This window comes from Ranitomeya imitator, chromosome 4 (assembly GCF_032444005.1).
Source record: "Ranitomeya imitator isolate aRanImi1 chromosome 4, aRanImi1.pri, whole genome shotgun sequence".
NCBI classification, from domain to species: Eukaryota; Metazoa; Chordata; class Amphibia; order Anura; family Dendrobatidae; genus Ranitomeya; species Ranitomeya imitator.
The window spans coordinates 480,093,655-480,113,373 of NC_091285.1; the positions used below are offsets into that span (position 1 = coordinate 480,093,655).

Genomic DNA, 19,719 nt, shown 5'->3' on the forward strand with positions numbered 1-19,719 from the left:
ATCCCAGCCAGACTAAATATATATGAAATGAAATGACTGCTAGTTTCAGGAACCAAATGGCCACAATCAGCAATTAACCAATTAGCATAAGGCCCTAGCAGGCGTTACTATGCAGGGTAACCAACCAATGCTGAACAAGGCCATAAAACAGTGGGAAAGAGGAAGAAAAAAAAATAGCTTTGAACACTTTAAATCAGAAACCAAAAACAGAGGGAAAAAAAGAGCAATGGGAAAAAATGGCATTCCTAATATTATTCAAACTGCAGCCCATCCTAGGCACGTATTAGTACGAGCTGTACATTGAAGACATGCAGCACCTGAGACTCAACTGACAGGAGCTGTATCACACATACCTCAGTCGATGGCCAGGAGAACAGCTGTAATGTGTGAAGAAATACAGTATGCATTACCCACATTGTGCTAGGCGAGGAGATCTCTCCAACTTCATCCTCCTCCTCTGCTGTCAGTCTGACAGCTTTATAGCAGTTCACAGAGACTAACTGCACCCAATTGGAAAACAAAAACATTAAGGGTATGTTCACACGTTCAGGATTTCCATCCTTTTTTTTTCAGGACAGTTTTTTTAAAAAACTGCAGCTCTTGGCAGAAAACGCAGGTCCTTTTTTTGGTCCTTTTTTTGTCGTTTTTTGATGCGTTTTTTGATGCGTTTTTTTATGCAGTTTTCTATGCAGAGACAATGTGTGTTTCCTAGGAAGCTTTTTAGGGCTAAAATGGCTGAAAATACCCTAACCCTACCCCTAACCCTACCCCTACCCCTAACCCTATTCTAACCTTAGTGAAAAAAAAAAAAAAAAATTCTTAATTTTTTTATTGTCCCTACCAATGGGGGTGACAAAGTGGGGGGGGTGTCATTTACTATTTTTTTATTTTGATCACTGAGATAGGTTATATCTCAGTGATCAAAATGCACTTTGGAGCGAATCTGCCGGCCGGCAGATTCGGCGGGCGCACTGCGCATGCGCCCGCCATTTTGCAAGATGGCGGCGCCCAGGGAGAAGACGGCCGGACGGACACCGGGACGCCGGGTAAGTATAAGGGGGGGAGATTAGGGCACGGGGGGGGCATCGGAGCACTGGGGGGGGGCATCGGAGCACGGAGGGGGGGCATCGGAGCACGGGGGGGGGGGCATCGGAGCACGGGGGGGGCAGCCACACTCCGCCCATGCACTTCCGCCCGCTCCCCCGCACTTCCTGCTGCAGCGGTTCTGCACATCAAATCGCAGTAAAACCCGCAGATATATTTTTGATCTGCGGGTTTTACTGCGATTTTGACCTCACAATGGAGGTCTATGGGTGCAGAACCGCTGCGGTTCAGGAAAAAGTAGTGACATGCTCCTTCTTTTTTGCCGCAGCTATTCTGCGCGGCTTTTTAAACGAAATTACGGATCATGTGCACAGCAGTGACTGTTTTCCATAGGGTTACATTGTTATGTACCCTGCATGGAAAACAGCTGCGGAACCGCAGCGTCAAAACCGCTGCGGTTCCGCAGTAAAAAACGCACTGTGTGAACATGGCCTAAGAAGGATGAAGCTAGAGATATCCCCCTTTGTGCTCACGGAAAGAGATATATATATTTTTTTCACATATGTCAGCCATGTTACCAGCTGCTGACTGAGGAATGTGTGATACAGCTCATCAGTTGAGACGCAGGTCTCAGGGAGCTGTAGGTCTTCAGTCTTTTTCCCCGCACTGACGCATGACTAGGATGGGCTGCAGTTTGAATTACATCAGGGACACCATTTTATCTCATTCTCAGAGAACCACTTTAAACAGGCATGCACCAGACAAGTCTTTATGAATTCCCCAAAAGCATAAACATATATTAACCTCTTTCCAACGTTGGGCATAATAGTCCCACGTCGGACACCTTCCCTTTGATGTCGGCTCCGGCGATGAGCCCACATCTTTCCAGGAACACGTCAGCTGATTTGAACAGCTGACATGTGCCCGTAATAGCCGCGGGTGGAATTATGATCCACCCGCGGCTATTAACCCGTTGAATGCCGCTGTCAAACTGACAGCGGCATTTAACAAGCGCTTCCGGCAATCGCGCCAGAAATCCGCCCACCGGTGACCCCGTCACATGATTGTGGGTCAAGGATTCTCACTGCCGGCTTGCTGTGAGCGCTGCCCAGTGGCCGGCGCTCGTAGTAAGTATATAATATATATTATATATCTGATTATCGCCTATATGGAGCCGATCAGGCTATGGCAGGTTCTAGTCTCCCATGGAGACTATTGAAGCAAGCCAAAAGTTTGGGAAAAAAAATAAATACAAAAATAAAATATATATATATATATATATATATATATATATATATATATATATATATAATTTTGGTTTTGCATTAAAATGCAATAACGGGCGATCAAAAGATCGTATCTGCACCAAAATGGTATAATTAAAAACGTCAGCTCGGCACACAAAAAAATAAGCCCTCACCTGACCCAGGATCATGACAAATGGAGACTCTATGGGTGTCGTTAATTGGCGCAATTTTTTTTCTTTTTTGGAAGTTTGGATTTTTTTTTTTCACCACTAAGATAAAAAAAAAAACCTAGTCATGTTTGGCGTCTATGAACCTGTAATGATCTGGAGAATCATAATGGCAGGCAAGTTTTAGCATTTAGTGAACCTAGTAAAAAAAAAAAAAAAAAAAAAGACAAAACAAATGTGGGATTGCACTTTTTTTGCAATTTCACTGCACTTAGAATTTTTTCCCGTTTTCTAGCATACAACATGGTAAAATCGAGTTGTTCAAAAGTACAATTCGTCCCGCAAAAAACCAAGCCCTCACATGGCCATTTTGACCAACAAATAAAAATATTAAAAAAAAATAAAAAAAATCATACCTTATGGCTCTGGGAAGAAGGGGAGCAAAAAATGAAAATGCAAAACCAAAAATACATCTGGTCGGAAAGGGGTTAAAGACCCCCTGGACACTGTAGATAAGATGCACAGCGCCTGTATGGCATTACAGCACTGTATTAAACAGATTTAGCAGCAACTGTTCCATATGAAGTCAAAGGAGAGAATAAAAAATATCCATTTATACTTGAGTATAAGCCGAGATTTTCAGCCCATTTTTTTTTAGGCTGAAAGTGCCCCTCTCGGCTTATAGTCGAGTCACCCCCACCGGTCTGTCTCCCCTCTCCCCCCGGTCCAGCTCTCTGTCACATCATACTCACCTGCTCCCGGCACCTCTCTGCATGTCCCTGCTTCTCCGATGGTCTCTCCAGGCACCGGCAGCTCTTTCTGTGTTCAGCGGTCACGTGGTACCGCTCATTAAAGTAATGAATATGGACATGATTCCACTACCTCAGGGGTGGAGCGCAAATTCATTACTTTAATGAGTGGTACCAGTAACCGCTGAACACAGGAACAAGTTGCCGGCGCCGGAGAGACCATCGCATCGGAGAAGCTGCCAGGGACCGTGCCGGGAGGGTGAGTATAACGGAGGGAGGGTGAGCATTGCGATATTCACCTGTCCCCGTTCCACCGCCGCGCACCGCTCCGTCTTCCGCGTCCTCTGGTTGTGATGTTCAGGTCAGAGGGCGCGATGACGTGTTTAGTGTGCGCGCCGCCCTCTGCCTGAACAGTCACTGCAGAGAGTCGGAAGACACAGGCATATGCGGCGGTGGAACGGGGACAAGTGAATATCACAAGAGCCGGTGTCCCCGCCTGCTCAGGACAAGAGGCATGTCATTTTTTTTTTTTTTTTTTTTTTTTTTTAAATCGCAGCAGTAGCAGCATATGGGACAAATGTTTCCATGGAGCATCATATGGGGCCATAATAAACTTTTATGCAGCATTATATGGGGCAAATGTCTGTATGGAGCATCTTATGGGGCCATAATCAACCTTTGTGCAGCATTATATGGGGCATATTTTTGTATGGTGCATCTTATGGGGCCCATCATAAACTTTATGGAGCATTATATGGAGTGTATTTTGTATGGAGCATTATATGGGGCCCATCATATGGGGCCCATCGTGAACTGTATGGAGCATTATACGGGGCATATTTTGTATGGAGCATCTTATGGGGCTCCTGATTCAATATGGATATTCAAAGACACTTAACCTACTGATGTCTCAATTAATTTTACTTTTATTGGTATCCATTTTTATTTTTGAAATTTACCAGTAGCTGCTGCATTTCCCACCTTAGGCTTATACTCGAGTCATTAAGTTTTCCCATTTTTTTTGTGGCAAAATTAGGGGTCTTGGCTTATACTCGGGTCGGCTTATACTCGACTATATACGATATATCATATACTGGACAGAGACTTCACATAATGAGAGAAAGACCTGTCAAACCTCACATTTGCATACACAACCATAAGATAACTAACAATTACAGTATAATTTAGACATCTAAATTCAGGAACCTTAAAGGGAATCTGTCACCAGGTTTTTGCTAATCAGATAGCAGCAAGATGTAGAGATAGATATCTCGATTCCAGCAATGTGTCACTTAACTGAGCTGCTTGCTGTAGTCTTGAAAATATCCTGACATAAGTGACTATCACTAGAAGACTAGTAACCCTGCTGCCATGTGGTGCTCCATATTCATGAGCTCTGTATAATCCCGCCCGACACCACTGATTGGCAGCTGCCTCTAAACAGTGTACCCAGAGAGCTGTCAATCAGTGGTGTCGGTGGGATTATACAGAGCTCAGCATTCAAAGAACTGGCAGATCTGCAGTGGAGAAAGCAGTGAGCTTATCAAAACTGCTGCCAACAGCCCAGCAAGTGACACATCGTTGGAATCAGGGTCTCTGTTTGTTATGATCCGGTGACCTTGGAGCCGCATGAATAACTTTCACTGGAGTAGGTGGTAACTGTACTGACCGCAAATCCTGATCTGACACCGCAACTAGAAGTAGCCGTGGGGTGTGCCTAACAAACCCTAGACACCTCGTCACAGCCGGAGAACTAAATACCCCTATAGATGGAAATAGGAATACTATCTTGCCTCAGAGCAGAACCCCAAAGGATAGGCAGCCCCCCACGAATATTGACTGTGAGCAGGAGAGGAAAGACACACGTAGGCAGAAAACAGGATTTAGCAAAAGAGGCCAATCTAGCTAAAATAGGAAAGGATAGGACAGAGTTCTGTGCGGTCAGTATTAAAACCCTTCCAAAAATATCCACAGCAGATTATACAAAAAATTCCTCCATCTAACTAAAGACGTGGAACGTATATCTGCATCTCCAGAGAATCCTACACACAGAGCAGAAATACAATCAAAAATCCAGCACACAGCATGTGTGCCATAGAAAAAAAACCAGACACTTATCTTTGCTGAATTTGCAGCTAAGCAGGAGAAACCAGACAGAGGTCCAACACCTCCCAAGAACTATTGACAATTGGCAAGGACTAATGAATCCTGCAAACCTAAATACCCCAGTCAGAATTGCAATCAGCAGAAACACCTGACCATGACTGCAGCCCTGGGACAACTGCATTACCACCTACAACCACCGGAGGGAGCCCAAAAGCAGAATTCACAACACTGTTCCTACATCATGCTGCGCTCAGTTTTGGTACCAAAAATCTGGTGATAAATTTCCTTTAATGAATAGCAATACGTTGTCAGGAGCCAGATCATTAAATGAATCTGCACCAAGAAGTCATGCTAAGCCCTCTTCAAAGTAGATGCCAGATTTTAACTTTTACCATATCATGATGATAACTATGTGTGGCACCCCATGAGTCCGGGTACCACAGTGGTATTGCCTTCCTCTCAGGGTGGATGATGTCATGCCTGGAAGCGATAAGCATCCCTTTAACAGGTAACACATGCAACATGTTCTGACTCCGGGCCAGAAGGGGGACCTCTAGACCCGGTTTAAGGGGAGCTTCCCTATATATGTTCTGGCTTGAAGGAGTTAGTTCAGTCTGTAGGAGAGTGTGAGGGGAGAAGGAGCACAGGAGAAGTGAGGAGCTGGAGGGGAGCTGCGACTGAGCTCCCTCCATGCTGAAGCACAGGGACCGGACACTGGGAGTCTGAGGCTGTGTGGGACTGTATGCCCCACAGCAGAAACCGGAGGGCAGCGGATTTCAAGTGGCCTGTCCACAACCACACCCGAAGGCGCAGCAGCATATAGAGCCCAGAGTCACCGCAAGTATAAACACCTGTAGAATGGCTTGCGTTGCCTGCCATGCGGGTACTGTCCTAGGACAGAGAGAGAGAGGACCTTGTGAGAAGCCTCAAGCAGCAAGGGACGCACATTACAGCGCAGCAAGGAAGCCTTCCAATCCCACCTGGCTAAGGGGATTCCAAATCGCTTCCAGGCTGCCTGGATTCCAAGGACCACCTGTAACATGTGTACTGGAACTTCATCAGTAAAAGGTAAAGAGACTGCAACCTGGTGTCCTTCAATTCTTTCTGGCACTACACCATCTATCGTCTTTGCACACTACACCAGAATCCCTGGGGACTAAACTTCACCTGTGGGAAGCCATACCATCCCTGCTCCAATATCATCCCCAGTGGACCCCTTTAAGCAGCGGTCAGCCCTGACCGAATACCATGGGTGTCATCATGAACATTCTTTAGTTTCTTTCAAAACAAACCCTTTAAAGACCTTCCCTTTAACTTTGACGTCCAGGGCCACGGACCGGGTCACCGCTACCGTGACTACCTCTTTAATGACCACCGGACACGGCCCGAGTACCCCATGGCTCTAGCGGGCGCTCCATATGCATTAATATATTCTCCACAATGACCTGAGTGTCTTGCTAAGAAGCAGCAAACACATTTCATAGTCAGGGAAAGAAAAGAAACTGATTTACTAAAGGTTCTGGGGGTCTTGGCCTCTTTTCTTCCCAATGAATGAAGGTCTCTGTGTGTAAATTCACTGACAGGGAACAATGACACTGACTTTGAACTGGGAAGCCTGACCAAGCCCCAAGTAGTCCCCAGCGAGTGTAGACTAAGGATCCCAATGAGAAAATGGTTGTACAGACATCTGGATCAGTTAGGTATGATCCTGAAGGAAACATGCACGGTTGTGATCCAGACTGCAATACTGAGGATATCTGGAGCTCATACTCGGCTTACCTAGTCCTGCAGAAAGAGGCCAAGGGACCCACAGATGTATTTATACTGACATGTAATCTATGTTGAGAAATTATTGGTTCCCTTACTTTTACTGACTGAACCTTCAACAGATGCCATGATAATTCACAACATGCTACAGTGAACGTATCTTTACTACTGAGCCACTATATTATGGTGGAAAAAATATAAACTGGTTCCTGAAATTGTAGAAAAATATGGATCAGTGCAAAAAAAAAAAAAAAAAGCGACACTGGTCCTCTGGGTAGTAATGCTGGCTTGCAGTGCAGACCAAGAGCGTCATCTGCATGGATTATATTATCCATATGTGTATTTTTTACCTTACACACTCCCAAGGGCACACTGGTGGGTTCACTTATGATTAGAGATTGCCCACTAAGTTTTCATTGATGACCTATCCTTAAGATTTGTCTGATCGGTTGGGGTCCGACACCCAGCAGCCCCGCCGATCAGCTGTTCTCGGTGTCGGCAGCGGGAACTATCGGACCGCAGAGCTACTCCATCTTCCGATAGTGGCCGCGACAGGGTACTACACATCTGCCTCCTATTCACGGCACTGTCCCCGTCTTTAGACAAATTGAACATGAAGAGGAAGTCAGAAATCAGCTGCAGCTTGGACGTTTTCTTCAAGTTCAATTTTTCTAATGACGGGGACAGTGTCACCAGCGCAACGAGTGCCGACACCGCAGGAACGGCGCCAGCACAGAAGGCGAGTATAAGCTTTATTTTTTTATAGGGGCCAAGCGTGGGGTATGATAAGGAGTTATCCAAGTAGTAGACAACTTCAATACTAGTGAGTGAACTATTACTATGTCAGAGAAAAGGTTTAATTTTTCAAAAGTTACTATTTAGTTTGTTTAGAACTGAATGATGTGAAAACCGGCTTGTTCTTTCATATCCGAGCATAACTAAACTGATCTAAGTAACGCAAATCAAGTATTCTGCATCACATGACATTTTTTTCCATATACTAATAATCACACCCATCCTTCTCCCCAGGAATAAACTCATTCATGACACACGAGGGGGGAATTCAGAAGGTGCCCAAAGTTCAGGAATGCAAAGAATGTTATTGGGAAGCTCAGTACCATCCCCAACCCTGTTGAAAATGGGTATTGTCTAAGGATGCCACTTTAGCTATGGAGCAACAGCGCAGACACAGCAATCATAAGGGGAAAATCTATTCAGATTGCTGACAGGTTTCGTATTTAATTGGAAGTTTAGCTAATGACAGCTTTCCATGTACTGTGCTGGTGACAGCTTACTATCCCACAAACATGCTAATGATCTACTGTGATAATCAGTGTGTGGAATGGGTCCTTACCCCAAAAATAAAAAACAAAAAAAACAACTGGTAACAACAGATAAGCAAAAAATAGGGATACGTGGCACATACTACAGAAGACATTTGGTGGCACTTATGTAAAAATAGTACAAGCCTTTGGTCCTTCCATAACCATTTACCTCTTATATTTTTAAAAAAGGGAAAAAAATGAAATAATCCACTGAAGAACAAAAAAATAAACAGAAGAATTAGAGCAGAGTTTGCTATGGGAATGGAATTACTGAATGTGCATGAATGTAATTGGTCAGACTTGGCATTGTGCCTAGTGGAATGGGACCATCGCTAAATACTTGTGTCTGTTTACCAAACAGTGCAGCGGACTAATTACTCATAATGAATAATTACAATGGGAATTTCACTTTAAATTAGGTAATAATATACTCAAATTTTTAAGAATTTTCAATAGAAATGCATTCAGCAAGAGCAGATCTCAGGGGGCGAATGCAGCACATCCAGAACTCAGCAGAGCTCTAATTATATATATATTATATATTATATATATACAGTGCCTACAAGTAGTATTCAACCCCCTGCAGATTTAGCAGGTTTAATAAGATGCAAATAAGTTAGAGCCTTCAAACAAGAGCAGGATTTATTAACAGATGCATAAATCTTACAAACCAAAAAGTTTTGTTGCTCAGTTAAATTTTTATAAATTTTAAACATAAAAGTGTGGGTCAATTATTATTCAACCCCTAGGTTTAATATTTTGTGGAATAACCTTTGTTTGCAATTACAGCTAATAATCGTCTTTTATAAGACCTGATCAGGCCGCCACAGGTCTCTGGAGTTATCTTGGCCCATTCCTCCATGCAGATCTTCTCCAAGTTATCTAGGTTCTTTGGGTGTCTCATGTGGACTTTAATCTTGAGCTCCTTCCACAAGTTTTCAATTGGGTTAAGGTCAGGAGACGGACTAGACCACTGCAACACCTTGATTTTTTGCCTCTTGAACCAGGCCTTGGTTTTCTTGGCTGTGTGCTTTGGGTCGTTGTCTTGTTGGAAGATGAAATGACGACCCATCTTAAGATCCTTGATGGAGGAGCGGAGGTTCTTGGCCAAAATCTCCAGGTAGGCCGTGCTATCCATCTTCCCATGGATGCGGACCAGATGGCCAGGCCCCTTGGCTGAGAAATAGCCCCACAGCATGATGCTGCCACCACCATGCTTGACTGTAGGGATGGTATTCTTGGGGTCGTATGCAGTGCCATCCAGTCTTCAAACGTCACGTGTGTGGTTGGCACCAAAGATCTCGATCTTGGTCTCATCAGACCAGAGAACCTTGAACCAGTCAGTCTCAGAGTCCTCCAAGTGATCATGAGCAAACTGTAGACGAGCCTTGACATGACGCTTTGAAAGTAAAAGGTACCTTCCGGCTCATCTGGAACGGAGACCATTGCGGTGGAGTACGTTACTTATGGTATTGACTGAAACCAATGTCCCCACTGCCATGAGATCTTCCCGGAGCTCCTTCCTTGTTGTCCTTGGGTTAGCCTTGACTCTTCGGACAAGCCTGGCCTCGGCATTGGAGGAAACTTTCAAAGGCTGTCCAGGCCGTGGAAGGCTAACAGTAGTTCCATAAGCCTTCCACTTCCGGATGATGCTCCCAACAGAGGAGACAGGTAGGCCCAACTCCTTGGAAAGGGTTTTGTACCCCTTGCCAGCCTTGTGACCCTCCACGACCTTGTCTCTGATGGCCTTGGAATGCTCCTTTGTCTTTCCCATGTTGACCATGTATGAGTACTGTTCACAAGTTTGGGGAGGGTCTTAAATAGTCAGAAAAGGCTGGAAAAAGAGATAATTAATCCAAACATGTGAAGCTCATTGTTCTTTGTGCCTGAACTACTTCTTAATACTTTAGGGGAACCAAACAGAATTCTGGTGGGTTGAGGGGTTGAATAATAAATGACCCTCTGAAAGGATTTTTCACAATTTAAAAAAAAAAATAAACAAAGAAATAACATTCTTTTTTGCTGCAGTGCATTTCACACTTCCAGGCTGATCTACAGTCCAAATGTCACAATGCCAAGTTAATTCCAAATGTGTAAACCTGCTAAATCTGCAGGGGGTTGAATACTACTTGTAGGCACTGTGTATAATATATATATATATATATATATATATATATATATATATATATATATATATATATATATATAATGTTTTATGCCACCCTAACAATGAGTTGTGGTACGTTACTACAGAGAGCCTCCAAGGGCAAAATAACTACAACAGAAGATCAGGAGTTGGCAACTTGTGGTGAAACTACAACTCCCAACATGCCCTAACAGCTTCCTAAGAGATTTAGTTTTGCAGCAACTGGAATGATGCAGGATTGTGATCGGACTTCTTGGCAGCCAATGGACCATGTGACTTTTTTTTTTTTGCCTGAAATACAGGAGGTACAGTTTTTATTCACATGGTTTTTTTTTAACCTTTTAAAGGTAAAATACAAGAATGGCCAAGTGATACCCTCAAGTGATTGGTATTTTATAAAATTCAAGCCTTGTGCTCTGTCAGAACGCCATTTATAAAGCCACTATGACATTTTTTCCAAGTCAAAACTGTGCACCGAGTGCGAGGAACGATTTCCGTCACTTCTCCACCAAGACCTGACATTGCTTTCCCCCTTTCTTATGTTCATCGATAGACATGCCTTGTTGATGAATCTGGCGCACACAATAAACCTTCCTTTTAGGCCAATAAAACAACTAATATCAGAATAACCAGGTTAACATCGCCATGTGTTTCCTCTCCCTCTGGAGACCAGGAAGCAGTTTATGGAGTGTTGGAGTGGAACAATCAAAACACCATGAAGTAATAAATAAGGATTTGTATTAATGTGGACATTTTTTTTTCTGAAAGGCCTCCATACACATTAGACATTGTGCGAGCCACGAGAGATAGCCGTCCGCTGGATGAGCATGAAGGACGCTAACACCAAAAATGTTCCCTGCCACTAATTGACACTGAAGTTGATCCACAATGGAGATCTGCTGCACATCCCAGCAGAAACCTGTGGTCATCAGCCTTAGGCCATGTGCACACGATGCGTTTCTGCTGCGTGGATTTGTTACCAAAACCTGAAGCAATCCCGATGCCAGCAAAGTGAATGAGAAACCTGAAGTGTCATGCACACGTTGCTTAGTTTTGACTTACAGATTTGGTGTAGAAAATAATCTGCAGTATGTCAATTCTCGGTGTATTTTTGCCCTGCATTTTTCACCACCAACTTCACTCAAATCTGCCAAGAGATGCAAGAATGGTGCAGAAATTTCTGCATCCATTTACTCAACATGTGCATATTGCCATAGATTTCTGCCAGGGAAATATACATCAAATTTTAATGCCAATGTGTGAACAGAACCTACAAAGAACACATACAGACAGTAAAATATGTGATCTTCCAGCATAGGATCTACGAGGTCTGTCAGAAAAAGACAATCTCAAAAGGTCAATTGGGTTTTACAGCCAATTTCAATGTCAAGGAGACAGTGACTGTACTCAAACATCAGTGGAACATATGTGAAAGTGGCAGAATAGCCAGGAGGGCACGGCAATGGACATGAGAAAGAAGCAGAAAAGCCAGGAGGGCACGGCAGTGGACACGAGAAAGCGGCAGAAAGGCCAGGAGGGCACGGAAGTGGACACGTGAAAGAAGCAGAAAGGCCAGGAGGGCACGGCAATAGACACGAGAATGAAGCAGAAAGGTCAGGAGGGCCCGGCAGTGGACACGTGAAAGAGGCAGAAAGGCCAGGAGGGCCCGGCAGTGGACACGAGAAAGAGGCAGAAAGGCCAGGAGGGCACGGCAGTGGACACGAGAAAGCGGCAGAAAGGCCAGGAGGGCACGGCAGTGGACACGAGAAAGAAGCAGAAAGGCCAGGAGGGCACGGCAGTGGACACGAGAAAGCGGCAGAAAGGCCAGGAGGGCACGGCAGTGGACACGAGAAAGCGGCAGAAAGGCCAGGAGGGCACGGCAGTAGACACGAGAAAGAAGCAGAAAGGCCAGGAGGGCACGGCAGTGGACACGAGAAAGAAGCAGAAAGGCCAGGAGGGCACGGCAGTGGACACGAGAAAGAAGCAGAAAGGCCAGGAGGGCACGGCAGTGGACACGTGAAAGCGGCAGAAAGGCCAGGAGGGCACGGAAGTGGACACGAGAAAGCAGCAGAAAGGCCAGGAGGGCACGGCAGTGGACACGAGAAAGAAGCAGAAAGGCCAGGAGGGCACGGCAGTGGACACGAGAAAGAAGCAGAAAGGCCAGGAGGGCACGGCAATAGACACGAGAAAGAAGCAGAAAGGCCAGGAGGGCACGGCAGTGGACACGAGAAAGAAGCAGAAAGGCCAGGAGGGCACGGCAGTGGACACGAGAAAGAAGCAAAAAGGCCAGGAGGGCACGGCAGTGGACACGTGAAAGCGGCAGAAAGGCCAGGAGGGCACGGCAGTGGACACGAGAAAGAAGCAGAAAGGCCAGGAGGGCACGGCAGTGGACACGAGAAAGAAGCAGAAAGGCCAGGAGGGCACGGCAATAGACACGAGAAAGAAGCAGAAAGGCCAGGAGGGCACGGCAGTGGACACGAGAAAGAAGCAGAAAGGCCAGGAGGGCACGGCAATAGACACGAGAAAGAGGCAGAAAGGCCAGGAGGGCACGGCAGTGGACACGAGAAAGAGGCAGAAAGGCCAGGAGGGCACGGCAGTGGACACGTGAAAGAGGCAGAAAGGCCAGGAGGGCACGGCAGTGGACACGTGAAAGAGGCAGAAAGGCCAGGAGGGCACGGCAGTGGACACGTGAAAGAGGCAGAAAGGCCAGGAGGGCACGGCAGTGGACACGTGAAAGAGGCAGAAAGGCCAGGAGGGCACGGCAGTGGACACGTGAAAGAGGCAGAAAGGCCAGGAGGGCACGGCAGTGGACACGTGAAAGAGGCAGAAAGGCCAGGAGGGCACGGCAGTGGACACGTGAAAGAGGCAGAAAGGCCAGGAGGGCACGGCAGTGGACACGTGAAAGAGGCAGAAAGGCCAGGAGGGCACGGCAGTGGACACGTGAAAGAGGCAGAAAGGCCAGGAGGGCACGGCAGTGGACATGTGGATAAGGCAGACTCCTATACACTTCTATCAGAGACATCCAATGCAACATAACACGACCAAAATGTAATTATCGATTACATTTTTCTCAATTTCCCAATTTCTTAAAATTCTGCTACCACGTTAAAGGCAATTTCAGCATGGTTTGCCGAACAGTTTGCTTCCATCAATAATAATGAATAACTTCTCCACCAAACATTGCAATGTTTCCAGGCCGTGCATACATACTAGACAGAAGATGGGCAAAAAGACCGTATGGCATCTTGCCTGACACATGGGGTACGGTCTCGCCCTATGGGTGATCCATAATAGTGACAGGAGTAGTAAGATACTGACCTTGATCACAAGTACAGTCACTGGTCAGTAATAATTAAAGGGGGAACTTGGACAACCCAACCTTAAAGTGAAGATACCCTGGAAAACAGCCAGTTATTTATTTATTTTTTTAATTCAGTCAGCTATCATTGCCGGTAACTTGCCATCCCTTTAGCAACATGTACAGTAGCATTAGAGCGCTTCATACAAAAGGAGTTAAAGGGGTCTGGGGAGAATGTTTTTTTATTATTATTACGCATGCATTTGGGGCAAAAAAATATTTATTATTTGGTGTAATTAAACATGTAACACTTTTTGCCTTCTAAAGCCTCTTTGTTGCACTGTGTAAAGCTGGCTGAAGAATGATTCAACTGAGAATCTATCAGTGAGCTCATTCTGATTAGTTTTTAGCTATTTAGTTCTTTGGTCAGTATTTCACATCAGTATTTGCAAGATAAATTCAGGAGTGGGACAATCCGAGGAAAAGTCTAATAGAAACACGTCACCACTTCTGCATTTTTCTCAAATCCTGGCTTTGGCTTACAAATACTGATGTGAAATACTGGCCAAATACTGATAGTGTGAACGTGACATTTTTCTGAGCTCCTCTCTACAGATTTATGACCACAGACCATATAAATGTTGTATGTGCAACAAAACAAGGAGCCTGTATAAAAAAAAAAAAAAAAAAAAAAAAATTTAAAAAGAAAAAAAATAATATTTTAAAGACAAAAAGTTGTCTCCCAATAGTAAAATTCTGTTCTTTAATGTCAATAAAAATCCTTATCACAATATCTCGTGACATTTCCCAAAGACTCACGTGACACAGAATCACCTTTACGCTGCCACATTTCTGTGGATCCGGATTGGGGATTTAAGTAATAGGGACATGTTCACACAAGACAGAATCATTGCATTCAAAAAAAATCTGACACAGACACTGAATGTGCGCAAATCTGTGCGTGACTGAAATATTGGCGCGTGCACTGGTTTCTTCCATATGGCAGATGAGGCTCAGGTATTCAAGTCTACGAGTGCGCAAATGTCATCGAGATTTGGGATGAAAAGTTTTTTTTGTTTTTTCCAAGCTGATTGTGTGAACTTCGCCTGAATGGGATGGTTTCTTGGTTTCTGTGCACGGGGCAGTCGTAACAACAAATCTGCTGTGTGTGACTATCACATATGGACACTTTTACACTGGCAGATAACTCGCCCGCGACAAGCGGCCACGGACATAGGAAGTCGCCCGTTACTTACAGTCACGTGTAACACCTGGGAGGGGGCTTGTATGATTGATTGTGTCCCCCCAAAAAAAATTGCTGTAGGCAGCAGGGGATCGGACGACGACCAACAGGAAATCTGCAATTCGCGAAAAATACGATTTTTGTTGCCCCATCACAGTTACACTGGATATGGCGCTCATTGTATCAGTACCATAATAATGGTGGGCGACCAGTGATGGCATCACTTACCCTCCTGTATGACTGGCTTCACCTACTAGCATCACCTGTCCCTCACCTACAACTCCCATCTGGTGCACTGGCAGGGAGTGGAGTCCCTCAGTACAGGTCAGTAAGCACACAGCCAGCGCACAAGGTCACTCCATGGAGCGCAGCCCTGCAGGGGGCCGCACAGGTGAGACTCCCTCCCAGCGCACAGCTGTGCCGGCAGCGTCCGGCCGCCAAGTTCCCCGGCTCCTCCGCAGTGCGCGCCTCCATCCTCAGCTCCGGCCGCGGCTCTACCTGACAGGACATGGTGGCCACTCACCTTCCTCAGTCAGTCCCTCTGCCGTGGAGTTATCCCAGACTTATCCCAAGCTCTGCTCTCCGGCCTCCCTCCTTCACCAAGGTGACCACCCCTTCCTTCTTTTGTGAGAGGACTCCGAAATCTGGCTACACGCCACACTGCCACCTGCTGTGCATCAGCAGCCCTGCACCCAGAGTCCTGGCAGTGCCAGGCAGTGCCCGGAGGGTGAGCCCATGTGGCAATGCTGCTGTGTGCACATCACTGAGCAGGCTGTAGATATGTATATATATCATTTTTATTTCTATAGCGCCAACAAACTCGGCAGCACTTTACATTTCAGAGAGGACATGTACAGACAGCAATAATCATTTTATTTCTATAGCGCAGACTTATTCCGCAGCACTTTACATTTTAGAGGGGACTTGTACAAAATACATCTACTATATAGTTGTCTAAGGGTCACTTCCGTCTGTCTTTCTGTCACGGATATTCATTGGTCGCGGCCTCTGTCTGTCATGGAAATCCAAGTCGCTGATTGGTCGTGGCAAAACGCCCACGACCATTGCCACGACCAATCAGCGACGGGCGCAGTCCGGCGGCACCATGGCTCCTTCCTCCCCGCAGTCAGTGCCCGCTCCATACTCCCCTCCAGTCATCCAGTCAGCCCTCACACAGGGTTAATGGCAGCGCTAATGAGCCGCGTTATGCCGCGGTGTAACGCACTCCATTATCGCTGCTATTAACCCTGTGTGACCAACTTTTTTACTATTGATTCTGCCTATGCAGCATCAATAGTAAAAAGATCTAATATTAAAAATAATATAAAAAATCATCATATACTCACCTTCTGGCGCCTTTCCCGCTCCTCGTGACGCTCCGGTGACCGGTCCATGCATTGCGATCTCACGAGATGATGACGCAGCGGTCTCTCGAGACCGCTACGTCATCATCTTGCGAGACCGTAATGCACTCTTGAGACCGGAGCGCGCGAGGACCGTCGGTAAACGCTTGCTGGATCCAGGGGCCAACGGAAGGTGAGTATATAACTATTTTTTATTTTAATTCTTTTTTTTAACAGGGATATGATGCCCACATTGCTATATACTGCGTGGGCTGTGCAATATACTACATGGGCTGTGAAATATACCACGTGGGCTGTGCAATACACTACGTGGCTGTGTAATATACTACGTGGGCTGTGCAATGCACTACGTGACTGGGCAATATACTACGTGGGCTGGGCAATATACTACGTGGCCTGTGCAATGTACTACGTCACTGGGCAATATACTACGTGGGCTGTGCAATATACTACGTGGGCTGGGCAATATACTACGTGGGCTGTGCAATATATTACGTGGGCTGTGCAATATACTACGTCACTGGGCAATATACTACGTGGGCTGTGCAATATATTACGTGACTGGGCAATATACTACACGGGCTGGGCACTATACTACGCGGGCTGTGCAATATACTACGTGGCTGTGCAATATACTACGTGACTGGGCAATATACTACGTAACTGGGCAATATACTACGTGAATGGGCAATATACTATGTGGCTGGGCAATATACTACGTGACTGGGCAATATACTATGTGGCTGGGCATTATACTATGTGGCTGGGCAATATACTATGTGGCTGGGCAATATACTATGTGGCTGGGCAATATACTATGTGGCTGGGCAATATACTACGTGACTGGGCAATATACTATGGGGCTGGGCAATATACTACGTGATTGGGCAATATACTATGTGGCTGGGCAATATACTACGTGACTGGTGTTGTGAATTCTGTTTTCGAACTCCCTCCTGTGGTCATGAATGGTACTTCGGCGAGTTCTGTCCATGGACTCCCACTGGTGGCTGTGAGTGGAGCTGCTGCTTCTGAGGTTCCTTCCACAGGTGACGTAGTTTATTCTTTGGCTGGCTGTTCTATTTAACTCCACTCAGATCGTTACTCCATGCCAGCTGTCAATGTTCTTGTACTGGTTCAGTTCGCTCTTGGATCTTTCTGGTGACCTGTCTACTCCAGCAGAAGCTAAGTCCCTGCTAGTCAATTATTTGTTCATTGTTTTCTTGTCCAGTTGGCTATCATGATTTTTCTTTGCTAGCTGGAAGCTCTGGGATGCAGAGTGGCACCTCCGCACCGTGAGTCGGTGCGGAGGTCTTTTTGCACACTCTGCGTGGTCTTTTGTAGTTTTTTGTGCTGACCGCAAAGATACCTTTCCTATCCTCAGTCTGTTGAGTAAGTCTGGCCTCCCTTTGCTGAAACCTGTTTCATTTCTGTGTTTGTGACTTTCATCTTAACTCACAGTCAATATATGTGGGGGGCTGCCTTTTCCTTTGGGGAATTTCTCTGAGGCAAGGTAGGCTTTATTTTCTATCTTTAGGTCTAGTTAGCTCTTAGGCTGTGAAGAGGCGTCTAGGTCGTGTTAGGTACGCTCCACGGCTATTTCTAGTTGTGTGATATGATTAGGGGTTGCGGTCAGCAGAGCTCCCACTTCCCAGAGCTTGTCCTGTGTGAGTTTAACCATCAGGTCGTTCCAGGTGCTCCTAACCACCAGGTCCATAACAGTACAGCTGGCCCAAAGTATTAATGCATCTCAATAGAGGGATAAGAGAAGTTCTGAGACCATTTTTTTTCTTTCTCTGCAGTGTTTTTTGTCTTTCTTTTCCTCTTATCCTCTGGGTGGTTCAGGACACAGGTGTAGATATGGACATTCAAGGTCTGTCCTCTTGTGTGGATCATCTCACTGCAAGGGTACAAAACATTCAAGATTTTGTGGTTCAGAATCCGATGTTAGAGCCTAGAATTCCAATTCCTGATTTGTTTTCTGGGGATAGATCTAAATTCCTGAATTTCAAAAATAATTGTAAACTGTTTCTAGCTTTGAAACCCCGCTCCTCTGGTGACCCCGTTCAACAAGTAAAAATCATTATTTCTTTGTTGCGTGGTGACCCTCAAGACTGGGCATTTTCCCTTGCGCCAGGAGATCCTGCATTGCGTGATGTAGATGCATTTTTTCTGGCGCTTGGATTGCTTTATGATGAACCAAATTCAGTGGATCAGGCAGAGAAAATCTTGCTGGCTTTGTGTCAGGGTCAGGATGAAGCGGAGGTGTACTGTCAGAAGTTTAGAAAGTGGTCTGTGCTTACTCAGTGGAATGAGTGTGCCCTGGCGGCAATTTTCAGAAAGGGTCTTTCTGAAGCCCTTAAGGATGTCATGGTGGGATTTCCCACGCCTGCTGGTCTGAATGAGTCTATGTCCTTGGCCATTCAGATCGATCGGCGCTTGCGTGAGCGCAAAGCTGTGCACCATTTGGCGGTATTCTCTGAGCATAGGCCTGAGCCTATGCAATGTGATAGGACTTTGACCAGAGCTGAACGGCAAGAACACAGACGTCGGAATGGGCTGTGTTTTCACTGTGGTGATTCCACTCATGCTATCTCCGATTGTCCTAAGTGCACTAAGCGGTTCGCTAGGTCTGCCACCATTGGTACGGTACAGTCTAAATTTCTTTTGTCCGTTAATCTGATTTGCTCTCTGTCGTCCTATTCTGTTATGGCATTTGTGGATTCAGGCGCTGCTCTGAATTTGATGGACTTGGAGTTTGCCAGGCGCTGTGGTTTTTTCTTGGAGCCCTTGCAGTATCCTATTCCATTGAGAGGAATTGATGCTACGCCTCTGGCCAAGAATAAGCCTCAGTACTGGACTCAATTGACCATGTGCATGGCTCCTGCACATCAGGAGGATATTCGCTTTTTGGTGTTGCATAATCTGCATGATGTGGTCGTTTTGGGGTTGCCATGGCTACAGGTCCATAATCCAGTATTGGATTGGAAATCAATGTCTGTGTCCGGGTGGGGTTGTCAGGGGGTACATGGTGATGTTCCATTGCTGTCAATTTCGCCTTCCACTCCTTCTGAAGTCCCTGAGTTTTTGTCAGATTACCGGGATGTATTTGAAGAGCCCAAATCCGGTGCCTTACCTCCTCATAGGGATTGCGATTGTGCTATTAATTTGATTCCTGGTAGTAAGTTTCCTAAGGGCCGACTGTTTAATTTATCTGTGCCAGAGCACGCCGCTATGCGGAGTTATATAAAGGAATCCTTGGA

The 19,719-nt window shown here is 45.8% G+C and overlaps 2 protein-coding genes across 4 annotated transcripts in view; one reads left to right on the forward strand and one right to left on the reverse strand.

Moving 5' to 3' along the window:
- The window catches only part of CGNL1 (cingulin like 1), a 203,022-nt gene extending 187,309 nt beyond the window's left edge, over positions 1 to 15,713 (reverse strand). For 2 of the 3 annotated variants that reach the window (XM_069765925.1, XM_069765923.1), the window contains exon 1: positions 15,616 to 15,713. The gene's annotated coding sequence lies outside the window, so the exon portion shown is untranslated. Of the gene's footprint in view, positions 1 to 15,366; positions 15,443 to 15,615 lie in introns of those variants that run through there. The other variant, XM_069765924.1, reaches the window with a different exon arrangement.
- Positions 7,694 to 13,587, forward strand: LOC138674564 (hornerin-like). Its single transcript, XM_069762386.1, has 2 exons — positions 7,694 to 7,819; positions 11,998 to 13,587. Exons 1-2 carry the CDS (start codon positions 7,694 to 7,696, stop codon positions 13,585 to 13,587), a joined length of 1,716 nt encoding a protein of 571 aa, XP_069618487.1.
- Positions 15,714 to 19,719: the final 4,006 nt, after the last annotated feature.